This window comes from Furipterus horrens, unplaced genomic scaffold (genome assembly GCF_987537825.1).
Source record: "Furipterus horrens unplaced genomic scaffold, mFurHor1.1.pri manual_scaffold_3, whole genome shotgun sequence".
NCBI lineage: Eukaryota > Metazoa > Chordata > Mammalia > Chiroptera > Furipteridae > Furipterus > Furipterus horrens.
Genome location: NW_028327173.1, coordinates 8,869,469 through 8,891,399, shown reverse-complemented (window position 1 = coordinate 8,891,399; position 21,931 = coordinate 8,869,469). Strand labels below are relative to the sequence as shown.

General features: G+C 51.4%; 1 protein-coding gene across 2 annotated transcripts; it reads right to left on the bottom strand.

The window, feature by feature from the left end:
* Positions 1 to 318: 318 nt before the first annotated feature.
* On the bottom strand, positions 319 to 7,876 carry TMEM51 (transmembrane protein 51). 2 transcript variants are annotated; one of them, XM_090268632.1, is made up of 3 exons: positions 7,805 to 7,876; positions 3,458 to 3,984; positions 319 to 1,411 (listed from the first exon to the last, which is right to left on the bottom strand). In XM_090268632.1, exons 2-3 carry the CDS (start codon positions 3,799 to 3,801, stop codon positions 1,003 to 1,005), a joined length of 753 nt encoding a protein of 250 aa, XP_090124758.1. In that variant the 5' UTR covers positions 3,802 to 3,984; positions 7,805 to 7,876; the 3' UTR covers positions 319 to 1,002. The 2 variants fall into 2 exon arrangements, with proteins under 2 accessions (XP_090124758.1, XP_090124759.1); XM_090268633.1 differs by having other exon boundaries at positions 1,289 to 1,407.
* Between the last annotated feature and the right edge of the window lie 14,055 nt (positions 7,877 to 21,931).

Sequence of the window (21,931 nt, the reverse complement as noted above, 5' to 3'; positions counted from 1 at the left end):
CAAGTTCTCATTCAACGTCTGAAATGTTGCACAGTAGAATGTTTAAGAACTCAGGCCCTGCAGCCCAACGGCCTGGCTTCAAATCCCAGCCCTGCCACTTACTATGGGTGTGGCCTGGGGCACTTAAATTCACCTGAGCCTCCCTGAGCTAACCTACAAAATGGGTACAGATGAAACAGGATAACACGTGGCGTGCTTAGCTCAGCGCCTGGCATATGTTAAGTGTCTGGTATGTATAAGCTGTTGGTATTATTGATATTGCTCCTTAAGCAAGTCAGTATTGGAAGAGCTGCTAAAGTAATTCAGCACCCAAATGTATTACATATAAAATATTTTATTATAAAAATCTCAGTTGCACAGCATTTTACAAGGAACAGAACACGGCCTTTCCTGCCGTTAAATAGGAGATCAGGAAAGTGTACCGGTTAAGACTATGATCTTGAGCATCATCAGGCCCTGGGCCCTCAGAGAACCACTGGCATGCGGGGCCCCGAGAACTCCACCTGAGCCTCACCCCACGTAATTATCCAGCCACTGTTTTTGCTTAATTCACCAAACGGCCCTGAGTCCTGTCTGCAAAGCTGAGTGGTATTTCCTGCCCCCAGTTCGGGACTTCCAGAGAAGGAAGCAACGGCAGAGCTTGTTTTCTTTTAGAAACAAAACAGTCCCAGTGAAAGCAAAACAAAACCACAGTCTGAACCAGCGGCTAGGTGTTCTCTCCTGGTGGGAAAGAGGCTGTTGTCACCAATGGTTCAGTTGAGGAAGGACGATGGGGAAGATGACTTCACCGCCCCCAGATGGGGCCCCCAGCATCTTTCCAATGCACCTGGTCGGTGAGGTTCTGTGGACGTGAGTCATCCCAGAATCCCACGACTCTGCAACCCACACCCCCCCATCTGAAACGGCTCAGTATGCGTCTGTCCCCTCGCTTCTCAACTGTGGCTGGAGTGGCTCCGTTGGGGTCTGTGGGTGTGGAGGGGGAGTGACAGGAGAGAGGGGCCGTCAGTCAGGGGGCCGGGCGTTGGGGGCCTTCTCCTGGACTTCGTCATACTGCGGCGGGGGGGTCAAAGGCTCGATGGAGGGAGGAGGGACATTTTTGTCCGGGAGATTGATCCTGAAGTCTTTGAGGTGAAGTTTTTCGGACTTAATCCTCCGAACTTTCAGTGGCCTCAGGTGTTTAGCCAGCTTGGAGTTCTGCCTGGTAGGGGGCTGCCCGGGGCTGCCCTCCCTGTCGGCCCTGGCTGCCGTGGGACTCGTCTCGTCGAGGCCCGTCAAGGACTCGTAGGAGGGGAGAGAGATGCTCATCCTCGGGCTCTGGTTCGGTTCCCTCGCATCCGAGAAGTTGGTGTTCATCACTTCCTCGTAGCTGGGGACGTAGTACCTTGAGGAGGCCTCCTCTTCTTCCTCCTGGCTGCAAGACAACCAGCACAGACATGGAGTGTTAGCAGGCACTCAAGCCGCATAAAATCATAAGAAGATGGACTTTAAGTCCCGTGTTGGCCCTGGGCCCATGGACACCAGCCTTGTAAACAGCAAATGAGTCCAAGAAGCAATAAAAGCTAACACTTCATCTGCTCTCTATGAGCCAGGCAGCGTTCTAAGGACTGGAACACATATGAACCAATTTCATCTTCCTGACAACACTGTGAGTGAGGTGCTATTACCATACCCGTTCTATGGATGGGAAAACTGATACATCGAGGTTACCTGACTCGGCCATACCTTTACGAAGCAAGAGGTTGGGAACTGAACACCACCTTCTCAATTACTACACCATGTAATCTGGATGTTTCTCCCACCTTGCCTTTAAGTCTAGCACTTAACAACAGTCCAAGTGTCTATTCTGATGCCCAACTGGTCCTTTGGCCAAAGGCAACATAAATGTGCATAAAATAGCTGCCGACTTGAAGTAAAATGGTTGTCCTCAGGTAGAGAAGGAATATCTGAATGTAAAATGTATATGTATGTCAAATTATTCCGTGATTTTATCTTTCAGGTTCACCCTAAGACTCAAAGGACAGGTCAGGTCCTCAGCCTTACTCCTATTTGATTGTTGAAATAAAAAACCAAAAGTCAGGGTGTTTTCTACATATTTTATAGGGAGTAATGCCAAGAGCCATTTTCCAGGACCCTACACTTGAACGTGGGGGGTGATAACGGCCAAGGACAGAACTCTTGCTGTTTGTCTAGGCTTCCTTCTCATCTCCTGGAGAGTGTACTTGTGTGAGTTCACGGCCAGTCATTACGGGTGACTCGTTTTCTTCCTTTGTTCTTTTCTCTGCTTCCCAGGTTTTCTAGCACACACACGATTGTCTTTTATTATCAGAAAATTGGTTTAATTTTTCCAAAATCAAAAGAAACGCCCTCCCACGAGAAAGATAAGAGATTTTTATAGAAAACTCAAACAGAAAAATCTAGCGAAGAAAATAAAAGCATCCCAAATCCTTCCACCCAGAGATAACCACTGTTAACATCCAGCTGCAAGCTTCCCAGATCCTTCCCTGGTCCCACAGCCACAATATATGATGCGATTAGGACCTTAACCAAAGATGCTGTTACAAGCGCCTGCTCTCCATGTGGCGGGTACGGTCCCACATCAGCAAGTGTAGATCAGCACCGACTGCACGGAAGGTCCCTGAAGGGCATGTCACAATTTAGCTTGAGGGATGGCTATTTAGGCTGTTCCTCAGTTTTTGCTGTTTTAAGAAACGTTCTGATAAACACACGGGCACGAACTCCTTTGCACTTGTGTGCGTCTCTCCCAAGGATAAGCGCCTAGGAATAGAATCAGCAGGGACACACATCTTTGATAGGGCCTCCTATTGTGCACACCCCCATCAGGGACCCTCCAGCACCAGGGCTGTTTCTCTCAGTCAGCACGAGAGGCAAAGAATAATGATGCTGTCTTTGTGTTTGCACTGCATGACGGATGAGGTTGAACATCAATTGCCTGGATGGATGTCTATGAAATGCTCGCTGTATGCTTTGCCCATTTTCCTACTGGTGCGTTCATCTTTCACTTTCACGTGCAGGGGCTCTTTTTATCATGGGGACGTCAACCTGTATCGTGTTCCCCAATATATCGTTTATGTTTTGGATTTTTCTGTGGCATTTTTGAGCAAATAGAACACTGCTTCCTAACCTTTTCCACTCAAAGCAGATCCCCACAGCACGCTGCGGGGAATTGACAAGCACCCGGTCGGGAGGCTCCGGCCACCCCAGTCCCCATGCAGCTTCCCCGGGGGTGTCAAACTCTTGGTACACCTGGAATCCATTCATACCACAATATTTGGGGCGCTCTGGGATAGAAGTAGAAAGCGCTTTGTACAATGGCAGCTGGTTTACAGAGCCTTAGAGGGAGAGAGTGAGAAGGTAAACCCTACCAGACTGAACTCTTCTTATCATTGGACCCTGTGAGTGTCCCTGGCCGGGCTGGGGGGCGCCTGCTCATCCTCACCTGTCTTCCTCCTGGGCGTGTGGCTCGGCCCCCGGCGGGTACTGGATGTGGGCCATCTCCTCGCCTTGCCGCTGCTTCCTCTTGTCCCGGATGCTCAGGCAGATGGAGAGCAGCAGCAGCATCACCCCGGCCCCGACCAGCACGTAGGCCACGGAGAATGTCTTGCTCTTGAGAATGCCAGTGCCTATTTCTGTCTTGTTGTTCCCCTGAGCTGTCGGCTTCTCGGCGGCGCTGAAGCCGGGTACCAGGTTCCACATGGCCATGATGACCCCGAGGACCAGCATCCCCAGGCCGATGGCGGTCAGCGCGTAGTGCGAGCCGTTGGCTTTGGAGTGGGCCATCATGCCAGCGGGAGCAGGGCAGTGCCCGGTTTGAAGAAAGAAACTAAATAAAAGGCAGCAGCCGCCACTGCCACAAAAACCCCTGAATGCACCGAACAGGATCCCTAGTGCCACACTAAAAAAAACAGCAGCCGAACCCTCAGGCAAACGCGAGGCATCCCGTGTGGACAGCTGGAACCAACAGGTCTGAAATGAAAGCAGGAAGAGGAGAGAGGAGAGTCAGGTCCAATTCACGAGGCTTTTGTGAACGCAGCGGCTGCACCTTTGAAGGCGCTCAGAAGCAGCGCTGGGCCCCAGGCTCCGGTGGGGCCCGCCTTTGATGCATTCCAGATGTCTTACGCGCTGGCCGCCCTCTGTGAGCCTGCAGAGGGAGGGCTGGTCCGCCCCCACCCACCCGAAAAGGAAAAGCTGGACCTTCCCCTGCAGGAGGCCAGAAAGGTCGGGGCTTCGTGTTGCTAAAACATTTTGCAGAACTTAGTGAAGTGCAGTGAAGTCTCAGCCCTCACTGGGTGTGCAAGGGGTGTGTGAATGATGGCACGCAGAAGCCGTGATCGATAATGGTACCAGAATCCCTTGGGTGATGGGCATCAGCTGATGATATAACCCAGTCCAGACAGCCTACTGCGGTCTTCTCCACCCCCAACGGTCCCCCATTTCCTGGAGCTGAAAATCCAGGCTCTTTGGAATGAGGGTCATGGCTGACCTGGCCGGGTCCTGCCTCTCCCACTGAGGTCTCGCCTCGCCCTTCTTTGCACACCCACCTCCAGCATTTCTGCAGTTCTGCGATCCCCCCAGCTCAGCCGTCCCTTTGGTGTGCTCCTATGAGCCCCCGGCAACCACCCTGGCAAGTCTCTTCCTGTGCTATATCATCCTCATCTCTGTGCCTGGAACACAGCAGGGACTCAAAAACTGTCTGCTGAATCCTATGAATGAGGTGAATAGAGGCCACATGAAGCCAGCCTGCAAGACTCACTTCTCTTCCACCACGTGCAGTTTTCCTTTTCTTAAAGGGACAGAGCTTGCCTGGTCCTCAGCTTAGATGCTGTGCCCAGTGAAAGAGAAACCCTCCTCCCTTGAAGCAGCTCAGAAGACCTCACGCTAAAGGGAGCAGCCAGCTGTCCTGGGATTCCATAACCATTTGTTGGCTGGGTGAGTGAGCCGTGTGAGCAAGTCACCTGAAGGTTTAGCCTAGGACACTTCCAGCAGCCAAAGGGGAGCCAGCAAGGCGCCCTGACGACCGCTCCTCCATACTTATTCCTGCGACGGCAGCCTCTGCAGAACTGCAAACGCTTATAGATGTTTACATGGGCAAGGTCCTCTTTTCAATTCTGCATTCTTTCCGATCTTCCCGAAAGGATGGCTAACCAGGTTGTTTGAAATCCGACGCTTCAGAGGTATTTTCTCATGAAACAATGGCCTTAATCTGAAACTGACCACTTTGCTGATAAATACTCTAAAAATATTTGGGATAGCATCCTTTATCAGCTTGAGGTCTGTTCCCTTCCCCCCACTACATATTTTGTGTGCATCTGCTAAGCAGTGTTATCGTCACTAGAGGAACGCTGGTGATAAAGTGGGGAGGAAGTATGGACCTGTGCAGTTAGGCAGTTGGGTGGCCTAACCTGGGCTGAAGGGCGTGGAATCTCTGCAAGAAAGAAGTCCTGCTGGCATAATAGGACCTGCACCCTGAACATGCTACATTGTGGGCGCACATGTATGCACATGTGTGTACATATGTGCATATGCATGCACGTGTGGGCATATGAACAGGTGCGTGCACACAATTGTGCATGTGTGTGACATGCAGGGCACAGGGATCCCGCTGCGGATGGCTGGAGTGGGACCAGCTAGGAACAGTCCACCAAAAGCACAGGAGCATTTGTTTCTCACACGGTCACTGATGGCCAGCGAAGGGAAGTGTGAGGGGTTTGCCAGCCCTGGAAACGCCTGAGTTCTGCCAAGTGGACCTGAGACAGGGCCAGAGGCAGAGGACCCAGTGGCAGACAGGTGCAGCCAGAGGCTTGCCCTCACGCAGGCGCTGAGGAAGCCGCACACCGAGCGTCGGCTGAGGCCCCGGCTGGTAGGCCTTGCACCTGGGAGGCTGATGGTGTGTTTATTAAACTCGTGACTGGGGCCACTTTTCCACCCCAGCCCCTCCCGCTGACTCTCCATTCAAGCGTTGCCTTATTCGGTCAGTGAGTAAAACAGGCCCTGGATGAGAGTCACTGGCAGAGATAAAAATGTCAGGATTCACACATTTCAGGCCTGTTAAATAACTGTCCATGATTGAAAACAGATGATAATACCCGTTGTGGGTGAGGGTCTTGCAATGGGCAGTTTCATACAATTTTTCTGGGTGGCAAATTCTGGCGTTCATGGGTTAAAAATGTCAACAATGCTTACAGCCTTTGGTTCTGTAATTCCAGCTTCTAAGGATTATGTGCAAGGCAAGGATAGTCATCATTGCTTTATGGTAGTTAGAAGCTAGAAGCTACTTAAATAGCCAATAATCTGGATCTGGTTAAATAAAATATGGTCCATGCACTTATTAAATTATGGTCTAAAGGCAGCTAATGATACGTTTTAAAGTCAAAGAGCAAGGTTAAAATAATGGTATGCTCAGTGTGATGTTAATTTAAAAATATTCTATACAGAGATATGTATATTTGAATATACAAGAAAAAAAAGACTGGATCATCCTACTCATGTTAAAAATAAAGAGACAATGTATTTTCATATATACAAATGTGTGTAAAAACCCCAGACAAGGGGCATATTCTGAATTTATCGCAATGATTGCTTCTGGGGAAGGAGGGGGCTTGGGAAGTGTACGTTTTACTCTCCATTTCTGTATTTTGAATTTTTTACAAGCAGAATGTGTTGATGCAAGGCCACATAGCTTGGTGGTTAAGTGTGAACTTTGGAGCCAGACTGCCTGTGCTCAGATCCTCACTCTGTATCTTCCCAGCTGTGTGACCTTGGACAAGTTACTTAACCTCTCTGTGCCTCAATGGCCGCAACTGTAAAATGAAGATGAAGCTCCCTAGCACTCACCTCCTAGGGGAGTTATGATAAGTCAAAGCACCTAGAACAGGATGGGACCAGCACACTGTACGTTATCACAGAAAGGTTTCTTATTAAATATTATTTAAAGCCTGCATTCTGAATGGGGCGAGGTTACCTACAAGGGGAAGAACTTGGTTTTGGGGTGTGGTGCAATAATTGTTGATATTAGAGTGGTCTGTGGCCCTCCATAGTTCATAAACAGACAGCATCTCTGTCGTATTAAAATTTCCTGGGTGGGGGTGAAGGAATACCACCAAAAGAGTGGTTATCAAGAGTCCTTAGGGCACAGTGGGAAAGCGAGGTTGAGAAACACTATTTAATGTGTTAAAGCACACTGCAAAATACTCAAATTATACACACCATGATGTTTATAGTGATTTTCTCTGTGTGATGGGATTAGATTGATTTTTCCTTTTTCTCAGGGGGAAAGTAAGAATTAGAAAAACACAGACATGTACGTGTGTTTAGAAAAAGAAAACGAAGTAAAGGTTTTTGTTCCTTGGGTTCACGGCAGGGTTATGTGCCCAGTGGTAGCTTAAAATTGCTTGTCGATGCCCCTGTCCTCCTGAGACTGGGGTCAGGACGGCTTCACGGGGCGGAATGAACACTCCGCTCCCTGAGGTGCGGCTGGGGACTGTTTGTCTTGCTTCTGGCTTGTCGCCCCATGTTATATTTAGTATGGTGTCCTTTTCCTTTGAAAAATATGGAAAGAAGCTAATTTTGTGCTTAGAGCATTTGGACCACATAGCTTCGCATATGTTCCTAAAACGGAGCCGCCTTGGTGGGCAGCCTGGGGTCCCAGTTTGGCTAGATTCACCTCTGGGCCCTAGAGTTGGACCCTTCATGGCTCATGTTCAAGGTGGCACTGAGGGCTAAATGAGGGATCCTGGGTCTGGGTTTTCAAGAAAAAAATTGTTAACCAGTTAAGAGAGGCACCTACCTGTTGTTACCTGGGGGGCTCAAGGAAGGCCTGGAAATGGCTCTTCATGCTAAAATCTTGAGCGAAGGACCCACCTGTCAAAAAGAACGAAACAGAAACACAGCTTTCTAAGTAAGCTGGGAGGTGCTCATGAGGGAGGCATGTGTTTTCTTTGTTTTTCTGGGAGATAGGGCACGGGTTTGGGTAGGGGTCCATGCAAGGAAGCCAAGATTCTGTACCAAAAACGTGGTGTTGCAGAAGGAAAACAGTACTGCAACTACATTTACCAAACCCTTCCCTGGTCTTATTCATCTTATACAAGTGCCCCAGAGGGTAAAAGAAGAGGAGACACCACCCCAGGTCCTGCGATACGGCGTGGAGAACCGTGGTACCAGAAACCAAGAAAAGGGCAAGGCAAGAAAGTGACAGGCCAGTGTGACCCACCAGCACAGAAACGAAAATCCTAAATGAAATCTCAGCAAAGAGAATGCAACAATGTTTCTTTAAAACGATAATACCTCACAACAAAGTTGGGTTTATCCCAGAAATGTAGGGTTGGTTCAACCTTAGGAAAGCAAATAAGGTCTCAAGTCCCAGGAGAAGGGACAAGCCATGGATGGCAGTGTCACCTACTGGAGTACTATGCAGCAGTGAAAATGAATACATGCAGCTATGAGCACCAACGCAGACCATTCTAACACATGTGACACTGAACAGAAAAGGAAGTTGCAGAAGAATAGACCCAGCAAGATACCCTTTACATGAAGTTCAAAATCAGGCAAAGCCAAACAACATATGGGTCAATTTTTATAATATTGGGAAGAAATACTAAGATTATAAACTAAAACTCAAGATAATAGCTATCTCCCCGAAGGAGTAAGAAGTGTTGGGGAGGAGAATAGTGAAGGGTACATGGGATTTGATTTCTTATTCCTTAAACTTCACATATCTTTTATGTATACTGTTTTGTAATGGGAATTTCCAAAAGCCCATCAGTGTCTTTCCATTGCTCTTAGCCTAAAACCGAAACTCTTCTGCTATGGTCTTCAAATCCCATCGGATCGGATTGGGCTCCTGCCTCTCTTGTATCTCATCTCTTGGCTCCCTCACCTCCTGCAGCTTCTGTTCCGTTTCTCAGTCACACCAAGCACGTCCTACCTCAGGGCCTTTGCACTTGCTATTCCTGCGGCCTGAGCACTCTTCCACCTGTCTCTTTTGTTTGGCTACTTCTTTACTGCTTCTGTTTCTCAGCTCAGATGCCAACTCCTCTGCAAAGATTTCCTTGACCACTCTGCATAAAGTCCCCAATCCCTCATCCAGCTCCTCGCAAGCCCCGTTCATAGGTCTGTGAGGATGTTCCTTCCCACGGCTGGGTGACATTACCTCCCAATCTGTATAGTCTTGCTTTGTTTTCTTGTTGGCTCCCCATCTCCCCTGTTGGAGTGTGAGCTCCCTGAAAGAAAGCTCTAGTCTGTCTTCTTCATCTCTGTTTGTCCAGCACCCAGCACGGTGTGTTGGGAACAAAACAGCTACCTAGCAACTGTTTGTAAGCTGAGTGAATAAATGAATGACCATCTGTTGAGTTAAAAAGTTTAACCCATGTCCCATGTGAATTAGGGGAAATTCCCAGTTCAAGGGTTGGCGCCGAGGGGGAGAGGATTAGATGGAGCTAATTTTCAGGAGCACCTGGGTACGAAATCGAATCGTATGCAAATGATTTCCCAGCAACACGGGCAAGGTGCCCAGATTAAATGTGATTTCCATTCTGACCCGAGAAGGGGACGGTATCACTATTCCCTGGTGGGTTTTAGGTTTCGGCGGGTCCTGCATCTTCCCAGGTAGAAGTTGGCAGGGTGAAAGCCTGCTCCGCCGACCCCATGCACACCTTTGGCCAACCAGAGCCAGCAGGGATTAGGGGTGGGGGTGGGGTAGAGCGGTGGAGGGAAGAGGCCGTGCCCTGGGGAAGGCGGTCACAGCTCCGGACATCAGGTGCTGCACCTGGCTGAGACCCAAGTGGGTCATCGCTGCCAGTCCCCACCTGGATTGGAGGCTCTATGGACCTAATAGGAAGACAATGATTTAAATAAAATCAAACAAGAGAAAGAAACGCTGCCCTGCCTGAAGCACAGCAAACGTCCCAAGTGCCGACGGTCAAGCCTTCTCACTGAATCCAAGAAACTCTACAGGGCACGGTTTAGAAACCAGGGATCTGATCTGGATCCTCACACGGCTGCTGAGCTCTGCCCTGCCGGCCTGGAAGACTCAGTCCCCAAAGCGTCCAGCTCAGGGCTTTGGGGGAGGAGATCTGGCAGCATGACCAGCCCCCACGACAAAGAGGCTCCATGACCATTCTCCCTGTGCCCCGGCCTCTTCCTGCCAAGCGGCATCAGTGGGAAAGGGCTCCCCGCTCCATTCACAGGGCACGGGCTGTGCTACATTCCCATCACAAAGGAAGGATTCAGTGAGGCCCACAGTCACTTTTGTCACCGAGTTCCAGTCCCATGCAGCGGGGAGGGCATGGGCCCAGGAAGAAAGGCTCCGAGGCACCACGCCACCGCTGCTGCTCCTGTCCCATCAGGGTGCTTCAGGCCACCTCCCCAAGAGCCAAGGACAACGGGTATCAGGTTCCTGTTCTATATCAGAACAGGTTCTCGTAGATCGAGCACTCGGGAAAAATGCGAAACCTTGTGCAAACGAGTCGCGGGGGCAGAGGCGGGGAGCAGGGTTGCCTGCTTCTCAGAGGGCTGGTGGGAAGGAAAAAGGAGGATGTTAAGGACGCTGCAAGGCAGGGTAATGGCACTAGAAGGAGTGGTCCAGTCGGTCATGTGCCACACAGCGTTCTGGTCAATGGCAGACCGCATATTATATGACGATGGTCCCGTGAGATGAGAACGGAACTGAATTTTCTGGAGAAATGGAAGGATACGCGGTTCAGGAGGATGATTTTCCTCTGCCGGGGGCGGTGTCTGTGGGGCTTGGCAGCAGGTTCTCTCTGGCTCACAGCACCTCCGTCCTGAGGGCACAGGTCTCAGCCCTGTGTGCCCGGCACTGACCTGCCCCCCCAGGGGAGCCTGTCCCCCCGCGGTACGTACGCAGAGGGCGCGCCTGCCCCCCAGACCTGGCCCGATGTCCTCCGAGAGCACCGCGGTAGCGCTCGGCCGCGGACCTCGGACCTGTGCAAGGCCACGGGCCCGCAGCAGCTGCCTGACCGAGTGCTAGGGGCCGCTGCCACGTTAGCAAAAGCTTTCTGTGGTCGTCTGGGGCCAGCCTGTCCCTGCGCTTCGGAAACATTTTGGTTGTAATGGCGTAAAGCAGAAATAAGTTTTACTCCTTCCATCATTCAATACCAGAGAGAGCCTTTTATGCCAGATAGGGTCAGTGGAACCCAAACCAGGTCTCCAAAGTCAGAATAGCGAGGCCTCAGGTCTGCGCTCTCTCCACGTTGGACAACCTCTGTTTTTCTGAATACCGCCGCACAGTGCCTTGATCTGACCCCTGCTCCGACAGGCGACAGCCAAGCCTCAGGGCCGTGGCAGTCCCCTCTGTGCCTGCCCTTCCGTCTTAGTTTCCTGTTCCTGCTGATCCTCAGGCCACCTTCCACTCCCCGCTGACAGTCACTGTTACCGTGACTGCGTCCTACCAGCCAGTTTCTCCTCAGTGTCTCCCATCAATCCAGCCCATAGTCCTGTTCATGGAGCAGCGTTGGCAGCTTCAATGTTTAATGTCAGCAGGAAGCGGAGGGAGGGCTGCGGGATAGTGTAAAGTCTGCCGTCATGTCCGGTGATGTCCTAGGGCTTCACACTCACTCACCCCCTGATTCACTGCGTCCCCAGAGCAACTTAGAGTCCTGCGGGCTCCATTCACGGTAAGTGCCCTGTATGTGCAGGTAACCGTTTCTTATCTTCTGTACTGATTTTTATTGTACCTTGTCTATGTTTAGAGATGTTTAGATATACAAATAGCCTTGTGGGTTACACTTGCCTACAGTAGTCAGTACAGTAACATGCTGTATAGGTTTATAGCCCAGGATCATAGGTGGCACCATACAGCAGGTGTGCAGTGGGCTGCACCATCTGGTTTATATAAGTGCCTCTGTGGTGTCCACACAAGGACGAAATAGCCTGCCAATGCATTTCTCAGAACGCACCCGCCATTAAGTAGCGCATGGCCGTAACAGAAGTACCGACAGTAACCATAATGAAGTCAGCAGCCCCTGAGACCATGAATCAGACCATAAACTCATCCAGTCCTCAGAGCCACCCCTCAGAAATGATTCGCCCACTATCTCTGAGTCTCAGAGAGGTTAAGTCATTTTCCTTAGGTCACACAGCTCTAAGTGGCACAGTCAAGATTCACAATCAAACCTAGCTGACATCGAAGTTCACTTCTTGTCCCTGGCACCACACCAGCCCTCACAAAGCCAAGTCCCTGTGGGCCACTCCCTGGGCAGGGCATGCAGGCCAGAAATGAACATTGCCCAGTTCATCTGGGGAGACACTTGATCACAAAAACGTGAGGGGTGACAGGTGTGCATTTCTTTTCAAATGGCTTTTACAAAAATCCGATTCCAACAATTCCTGGGCCTCTGCTGTGTGGAGGGGACCCTGGGGGGCACACGGGTGCATGGGACGTGCTTTTTCAGTCCAGCAGGAAGGCAGGTGACTCTTCCTCACAGGAGGGAAGTCCACGTCAGGGTGACAGCAAATGTGTGTCGGATGCCTACTCTGCCAGGCCCTCTGTTGCGCTCCTTCCCTGCAGAATCACTTAATAGTTATCTGTTCTGTTTTATAGATAGGAACGCTGAGGTTCAGAGAAATAAAGCAGGTTGTCCAAGGCCACACAGCTAGTGTAGGCAGGGATAAAGCATGGCTGCTTGTAACACCCATGCTTCTAACTGCCAGGCAGGGACGCTCAAATGGGGCACAGTAACAAGTCCACAGGAAGAGCCCTGGCCAGCGCGGCTTGGTTGGTTGGAGTGCCATCCCGTACACCCAAAGGCTGGAGGTTCAATTCCCGGTCAGGGCACATACCTAGGTCGTGGGTTTAATCCCTAGTCGGGGCGTTTATGGGAGGCAACCAATTGATGTTTCTTTCTCTTTTCCTCTCTTTAAAATCAATAGACATATTAAAAAAAAAAAAAGTCCACAGGAAAAGCAACAAGTTCTGTTTGAAGGGGGCGGGGAGCAGGAAGATAAAGCAGCAGCTTTGCAGGGCCTGGGGGTCCATGTAGACTTCTGTGAGTGGAGTCTGTGGATAGGAGGACATTAAGGTATCCAGGGGAAAGGGTCTGGCCTAAGAAACTGCAGAGATGGCAGGGAGGGCATCTCCCAGAATATAGCACCTTCCTGCAGAGAAAAGAGGCAGCCTCTCCTCCCTCTACCCACTACATGGACGAATTTTATAAGACCTGACATCTCCAGGCTCCTTGCTAATCCGTTTAAGCGTTGGTGAAATGAAGGAAGACAAATTCATTCTGAAGACTCTAGGAGCCATAAACAGAAGGGGCAAGTAAACAAATCAGGGATCTTTCCTTTGGGAGCTTGACGGGATGCCTTTCTCTGAGCAGGTGGCTGGCGTGTGACCCTATTGAGAAGGCTGGCACAGGGGGGACCCAGTCCCAAGGCTCCAGCCACATTCAACGTTTCTGGGGAAATGTGACATCTCTGTGTGTCCCCCCCATCCTGCCAGGACAGAGCCTGGTGCTCATGGGTGCAGAGCAGCAGCCAGGGCTTCTGCCCCGTCAACTCTGACCCCTTGGGTCTTCTCCAGGTGCTGGGTGAGCCACCAGTGGCCTCTCGGTCTGGCAGGTAAGGCTGAGCAGGCACTGACCACCGTGCGGCCCAGCCTGCTGGCCCCAGCATCTGGTCAGCAACCCAAGTATCTGCTACTGTCGCCTGGATGCCGCGTGTGCGGGGCTCACACGAGATGCTTTGCGAGGGCTAGCTTGTTTCTTCTGCCCAACCTCCCCACGAGGGAGGAAGGGTGATCCTCGCCCTTGTCCACGTTGTCCCTGAATACATGGATGCCGAGAGGTTGAGGAACTTATATGCGGTGGCCCCGTGCACCAAATTTCCTTGTCTAGACCTTCCTCGTTCTTAGGCAGCAGACAACCAGCCTTTCAGCCCAGCCTCACTGAAACCAAGCCAGGGCCAATCCCTGCTCTTCAGGGCTGGTGCCCTGGTCCCGCCGCTGAGGCAACCCTCTGGGCACGAGGAGGAAATTCAAGTGAGAGGTCACAGACGGCCTTCTTGGGACCAGAGCACCCACCGCTGAGGCTCAGCCCGAGTCTGGGGAGGCAGGAGTGCACTCTGTTCCTGCCAGTGCGCTGGCTGCTTGCCAGGCTCCAGTGACCCTGGGCACTGTCTGGGCACAGCATTTGCTCTTGTGCGCTCCAGGCTGTTTGGACGCCGACTTGATTCATTGGGTTCCTCCTCGGCTGCATTTTGCAGCAGAAAGTAGAGGAGGACGGAGGGGAAGAACTGAAATCAGGGACTGCAGAGGCTGTTCCAAGTATGGCCTCCTCCCACCCACATGGAGACATTCCCAGCACCGGCTCCACACAGAGGCTGCGTTCCTAGCCCAGCTCTGTTACTTAATAGCTACCGAGATAAGTTAATTCTTACCTCTCTCAGCCTTGGTTGCCTCATTGTGACAGGGGAACTGTACTGGGTGGGATCTACCCCGCTGGGCTGTTAGGCGTAACGAGCTCAAAGTTTTGAGATTCAGGTATTTATTCATTCACTCAACAAAATATTAACTGAGCACCTACCATGTGCCACGTGCTATCAGTGCTGGGTAGAGAGGAACAACCAAAACAGACAGAAGGCCTTGCCTTGTGGACCTCGCAGGTAACCAGCCTAACAGAGAACATTCTATAGACTGTCAGGCTAGAGCAGCGATTCTCAACCTTTCCGTTTCCTGGGGCACCTAAATAATTACTAACATTCTGTGGTGCACCAAAAAATATTATACTTGTTGCTGATCCGACAAAAACAATAGGTATAATTTTAGTTTATTCACACCGGATGGTTATTTTTGTGATGGCTGTTGTCTTTTTTTTCCTTTTTTTGACACTATAAGAGAAAAGAGGTCAGTGTCCCTGACCAGTCAGTGTAGCATGTTTTAAAATCAATTCTTGCAGCACACGGGGTTGAACATGGCTGGGCTAGAGGAACATGATGATGCTGGGGTGGGGGTAAGGGGGCTGGAAGCAGTGAAGTTAAATATGTGAGGAAAGACACCCATGCAAATATTTGAAGGCGGCGCGGGAGGGAACCATATGGGTATCTGGGAGAGGGACATTCTAGGCAGACGGACCCACTGAACAAAGGCCCCGAGGCGGGAGTTGTCTGGCAGCTTCCAGGGGCAGTGATGCTGAAAAGCAATTGAGTGACAGCATGAAGGGGCGTCTCCCGGGGCCTGGCCAAGAGAAGCTGCTCTGAATGGGCTAGCTGGCCATTTACAGACCTAGGGGGGGAGGGGAGCACCCATCCGTTCTTAAAGAGGCCAGGAAGGGGTGGGGGACTAATTCAAGGCCATTCACGCTGGGGGCAGAGAACAATCTGGGGTCCAGCTCGAGGATAGTTGCCACTCACCACCCTGCGTTTCTCAGAATTTGGGGAAAGGCATGTGGTAGGCTGAGTAATGGCCCCCAAAGAGATCCAGTTCCTAATCCCTGAAATCGTGACTGTTACTTTACGTGGCAAAGTGTGATTAAGCGAAGGATCATGAGTGGGGCGAGCAGCTAGTTATCTGGAGGGGGTGTGTGTGTGTCCAAATATTATTATTACAAGTGTCTTTATAAGACGGAGCCAAAAGGGCAAAGGCGGACTAAGAGGCGTGTGATGGAAGCGAGAGGCTGGCGTGATGAGAGGAGGGGACATCTACGGGGGCAGGTGGCCTCTAGAGCTGAAAAAGGCAAGGACACTTCTCCTCTACAGCCTCCAGCAGGAACGGGCCCTGCCACAAAACTGACTGTGGGTGGACGTCCAACCTCCAGAGCTTTTTGAGAAGAAACGTTTGTTGCTTTCAGCCGCCACGTTTGGGGGGATTTGTGACAGGAAGTGAACACAGGCAGCATTTGTGTCCAGACCTTTCTATGGCAGCGGCCAGGGCTCAGCCTGCTTACCTGCCCAGGAGCTGGTTTAGTGGCCACGCAGTTCCTCCACCCTGAGCAACGCAACCACTTGGTGAATGTTGCTCCCATTTCTCGTGTGGCCAGGTTGGAGGGAGGCTGGGCAACCTGGCCCTCCTCCTCCCGGTTTACATTTTAACCCGGGGTTCTGCCAGGGAGCCAGTCTGCACTTGTTTCTCGCTGGGAGGAAAACCGTGATAAAAGGCACGCGTTTTCATGTTTGTGCCCACGGGCACGCGGCTCTCCTGCTGGCTCAGGACCACAGCGCCTCGGCGCGCGGACAAAACGAGCCTGGCGTTGATTTTATGTGGTCCTTAGATGGGGGGGGGGCATTTAACCAAAACTAGGGGCATGCGGAGGAGACAGACAGACCTCTGCGGGCCGAGGAGCCCTGTAGGGGCAAAGCCCTGGCCGTTCCCAGGCCTTTATCAGGGCAGCCTCGATTCTGGAGATTAGCACACACAGTTGGAGAAAGTTTATCCTGCCCATATCTGGACATTTTCTTTTTTAGCCACAGCAAGTGGTTCCCAAACCCTCTGCCAAGAGCCTGGTTGGAACACAGCTGACCTTGTCCAGCTCTCTCCCACCCCTCTTTCCCCTTCCTACCTCCAGTTTCCATCTGAAGCATCTTAGCCAGAAGCTGCTTTCTCCAGCCCCCGCTTTCCTCCTGCTTCCAATTCTGTTTTTTTTTCACCTGTGACATTTTGGAATTATAGCAACAACTAACATTCTCCTAAGAGCTGAGCAAGTGCCCGGCACTGTGCTGGGTGCTTCCTACGCATTTATTATCATTAATAATTTTATTTTATTTGTCGTCGTCGGCAGCCGTCCATCTCGAGAGACGATGGTGTAGCTTCTTAAGAGACTATCTGCACCGCCGAGAATGGTTGTGCAGTCCGACTCGGGAGTGACACGGTATCTGTCTCCTCCCGTGTTGAATCGACATCTTGCGATGACGCTGGAGTGTCCTCTCCAGTGAAGCTGAAGCTACAGAGCCTGGGCAGGGTGATATGGAGGGTCTGCTGTTGCCCATGCAGCAGACCCCCCCTCTCTTCGCAGCTGAAGGGTCCAAGGGAAAGACGGAGTCAATACAGCTTGGCTTCAGGTGCGCCGCAGGAGTTGCCGGTGTTGACTACAACGTCAAACCGCCTTAGGGACTCCGGCTCCGGATTTTCTGTCGGGGTTTACTCCCTTAGCCTTTCCCCTGAAGAGGTATGCTGCAAGGCAGCGGAGGTTTTTTGGAATCAGAGTTTTCCTTCTCTGATGTGCCCTGACTGGAAGATCGAACCAGCGACACTTAGCTCGCAGGCCGACGCTCAATCCACTGAGCCAAACCAGCCAGGGCTATTTTATTTGTAAAATTAGTATATTTTATATGTGTGTATTAATGATCTATTATCACCATTATTTATTTAATATAATTCGATTTTAAATTTATTATTCATTATCATGTTTAAATTCCCTAGGAACCCTAAGGAGAAAGTCTCCAGAATAATCTCCATTGTACAAACGAGGAAGCTGAAGTTCAGAGAAGTTAAGACACCTATGCAAAATCACACAGCTAAGGGCATAGCAAAGATTCAAACTGGATTCGTCTGACTGCAGAGCTGGCATGCCGTGCGGCCCCTGTTCCCACTGCTTCCCAGCCCCGCGATGCCCACGGAGAGCCCCCTCCCCACACCCGTCTCTGGGATCAGGGGGTGGTGTTCTTTGTTTTCTTCCGTGTGGTTTCCCCTCCCTAAAACCCAGCTTACCCCGTGTGAGTGACTCAGGCGCCTGCAACCCTCACTCTCATCTGGATGGATTGTAAGTAGCTGATGCTGCGATGTTTAATCATAAAACTGGAATGGACATTAAAACAGAGCAGCCTGCAGGAGAGGGGCAGGGGAGCGACAGGAGGTGGAGAGGGGGGCTTGCTTGTGGGAGCTTGGGCCCTCTTTCACTTCGAGAAATACAAGGAGAACTGCCCTGGGCCAAGTGCTTACGACCTCCTTGGCATGGCCAAGGCTTCCCACACCCTCTCCCTGGCTGCTCCCAGCAGCAGCCTGTGAGGGAGGCGCTCCCGTAACCCCGCAGTGTCAAGGCACAGTCTGCGCGAGGGTTGGCATTAAATCCCCCTCTGTCCAGTGGTGATGAGAACAGACAGTATCGCCTTCATAGGGTCGAAGAGTGAAAGTTCGATCCACGTCAAGGGCACAGCGCTGGGTCTACAGGAAGTGCCGAAACATGGCGCATCCCGGGAAAGATGACGTTTCGATAATGCTAACCCGAAACACTAAAAATAACCCCCGGGAGATTCCTGAGGCGCAAATGATTTTTCAGCAGCCTCAGGGCACCTGTCAGCTGGACTTCTTCTCTGCCATCTGACCCACAAATGTCCGTCTGGGCCTAGCTAGGTGCACCCCCTAACCTTGGGGATGCACCTGAGACAGCGGGCTGAGGTGAGATGTCCCCTGTAGGGCACAGCTGACCTCCTGATCTTTTCTTCTCCTCCCTGCGCTAGAGGGACAGAAAGAAGAGAAGGAGGTGCTGGCTCACTGGCCTGTTATTCTTGATAGCGTGGTTTCGCTTTGCCTGCTCACGGTTCCCAGTATCCACTCCTCCCTTCCTCCATCATAAGTACACTTTGATGCTCAGCTTCTGGTGGCTTCCCAGAGTAGGGACAGCATTACCCAGCTTTTTGGGCAGAAAGCTAAGCCATGTGACTAAGTTCTGGCCAATGGGACATAAGCAGAATTATGTGTCAGAGAGGGGACATTCAGAAAGGGTTCTTAAATGGAAGAAACGTATCTTTTTTTTTTTTTTTCTTTTTCTCCTTCCTACTGGCTGTAGTGATGGTTGGAGCTCAGCAACATGCTGGAGCATGAGGGAGAGGCCAGCAGAACAAGACAGAGGAGTCTGGTCCCTGGCGGTCACAGAGCTGGCCTCCCAGTCCTGGACTGCTGACTTCTGGACTCTGTTTACATGGGAGAAAAAAAAAGGCTTATTTTGTTGAACTGTTGTTACTTGGGGCTTTTTGTTACCTATACCAGCCCAGAACTGGTGAAGAGTAACAGTGAGTTTGTTATTATTTATAAGACTGTCAGCTATGCCAAGGACAGTGCTAAAAGCTTTACCAATATAAACGTATTTAATTGTCACGAAAACGCCAAGAGCCAGATACAGACGAGGAAACCGAGGTCTTGCCCAAAGCCAAACAGCAGGTCTCTCTGAGGCCACTCTCTCATTTTGGCGTTAAGAAAAGATAATTGGAGAGAGGGTGTGGCTGGCGGACTCTCAGGGTAGCCGCAGGTCCCCACCTCCTGGTGTTCATGCCAGGGGTAACCATCTGCTTGAGTGTGGGAGGGACCTGCAGCTTGTTCCTGGCCAACCAAATGCGGCAGCAATGACAGGATGCAGACGATTCTGTTACGCAGACAGCAGGCAGGCTGTGGGCAGATGCAGCTCTGGGGGATGGGCACCAAGTTTCAGGCCGGAGGGCCTTGGCGACAGGCACACGCGGCCAGGAACTGGAGGACTGTGGTGGCTCAGGGGAAGGACTCTGGTACCAGCCTCAGTTCCTCCGTGGAACTAGCTTTCCTAGCATCCCGCAGAGTCTCGGTTTCCTCCCCTGCACGATGGCAATAATGACGCCTGCCCGGGGAGATCATATAGGGAAAGTGAGCGTTGGTGGCGGGCTGGTCTGGATGCCACGTTTGCAGGAAGGAAGAGTGGGAGACACTCAGTGCGGGTGCTGCAGAGTCTGTGCCAGGCGTGGGGAAAGGGACAGCCTAGGAAGGAGGCCAAGAAGGGCTCCTTGGGCAGAGAGGTTGGGGAACCAGGACACAGGAGGGGCAATGGTCAGCCTCAGGCACCCTAGAGAAATTTGGGGGATGCGGCTGTTTTACCTGCGCGGTGGCCATTCCCACTCCTGGAGGAACAGCGCCCTGGTTTTCCTTTGCCTGAGAAGGGCTTCCCATTCCCAGCCCAGGGGTTTGCCCCTCACTCTGGCCTCAGCGGCGGCACCTGCCCCGGGACCTGACCAATCAGGGCTTTCCACGCCCCTGGAATGGTTGCCCTGGGGGGAGTGGAAAAATGGAGTGGGGAAGGGAAGAAACAGAGACTAACATAATAACCACAATAATAAAACAAGAGCGTGGCCCTCCGTGGACCCCTGATGATGAAGTGGCACTACTGAAGGGCGGAACGGACCCAATCTTCTGAGCTGAGACCCAGCACCTCCACTCACCACCCCACAAAGACAGAGTGTTTCCCTGATTCCACAACAACCCAGACACAGGAAGCCTCAGAGCTGAGTGTGGCCAGTATAATCCCAAGCTGGACGAGGTAGGAAGGGACTGATGGCTGCTGAGCGCCACAGGGTGGTGTGACAGCAGGCACACCCAGGTCGATGTCTGGATGGCCGGCGGGGATTTGCTTTATGTCAAATATACCACAACAGCCACTAGCAACATGTGGCCAATGAGCTCTTGAAATGGGGCTGGTCTGCAGAGATGTGCTATAAAAGCGGAAAAGACACACTGGGTTTTGAAGATTGACTAGGACAAAAGTATGTCTCCTTAACACTTTAAATTAATTCCATGTTGAAATGATATATTTCAGATGCATTGAGTTAAATAAAATATGAGTAATATTGCCTATTTCTTTGTATTCTTTAAAGAATGGGGTTACCAGGAAATTTACACTTACCCATGGGGCTTAGGTTCTGTTTCGACCAGACAGCCCTCTAGAGTGAGAATTTTTGTTTTGTTCACTGCTTTTTCTCAGTCCGAGAACAGGCCAGGCACACGCAGGAGAAGCTTAATGAATATTGATTGAATGAATACCACGACATTGTGGTATCATGGAACATGCAAGGAACAGGGATGCTGTCCAACCTTGGTTTAATTCTGCACGCCCCCGACAACGCACTTCACTTCCGCGAGCCTCACTTTTCTCCTTTGTAAAAGAGGTTGCTTCTGAGGACCCAGTGACACAGACTAGACCAGGTCCGGCACCGAACCGTCAGACTGCCTGCTGCCACTGTCATGTATGTGGGAAAGCTGGGGAGGTGCAGAGGCTCGAGGGCTCAGCCAAGAAGCCGTTGCTGTTGTTGGTGTGTGAAGAGTAAACCCCCGTTAGACTCCAGGCTGTGGCCGCGAACGGCGGCTTAGCAGTTTAGCCCGAAAGGGAAGCGCCTCTATCCATCCCATCAGCTGGACCGCAGCCTGTTCTCCCGTCCACAGAGGCAGCGGCCCTTGGAGAGGGAGGGACTGAGGACCAGGGAGGCATGCTCCTGGGCACCTGCAATGGCCCTAATTTAGGAACCCCTGGAGCGAGGGCTGGGCTGTTCCGTGGGGCTGCTCGGAGTCCTTTCCGGAGAAGACATTACCGGTGGAGAATGTATCCAGTTCCAGACGCACCAAGAAGAGACATGGAGGCCGAGGAGGAGGGGGAGGTGGCTGCAGTCACACCCTGCAGGGGTCTCTGGGGCCAGGTGGGATGCTCTGGACCAATGACTGTTCATCCTGTTTATTGTCAATGCAGGTGAAAATCTGGTAAAACACTATGACCCTCCCCTGAGAAGGACTGTATTCATTTCCCATGCTGCTGTGATCAATTACCATTAACTTAGTGGCTTAAAGCAACAAATTTATTCTCTTAACAGTTCTGGAGGTCAGAAGCCTAAAATCAGGGGGTCAGCAGGCTGCATTCCTTCGGGAGGGTTCAGGGGAGTCCGTTCCCTTGCCTTCTTCAACTTCTAGCGGTCACCTCATTCCTGGCCCCAGCCCCAACCCCCACCCCTTCCTCTGTCTTCAAAGCGCTGCATTCCGACCTCTGCTCCATCATCCTGTCTCCTCTCTGACTGACCCTCCTGCTCACCTCTTATAAGGACTCTAGTGAAGGCATCGGGGTAATGTGAATCGGCAAAGGCCTTTTACTATATTAGGTGACATAGTCACAGGTTCTGGACTGGGAGACGAACATCTGTGTGCGTGTGTGTTTGTGTTTGTGACTGTTTGTTAGTGATTTCA

What these genes read in the sequence shown, in the direction of transcription:
- TMEM51 (XM_090268632.1), bottom strand. Translation starts at nt 3,801, where the DNA reads ATGATGGCCCACTCCAAAGCCAACGGCTCGCACTACGCGCTGACCGCC. An exon ending in CACGCCCAGGAGGAAGACAG is followed by an intron (nt 1,412 to 3,457) that starts GTGAGGATGAGC and finishes GTTGTCTTGCAG; the next exon opens with CCAGGAGGAAGAAGAGGAGG.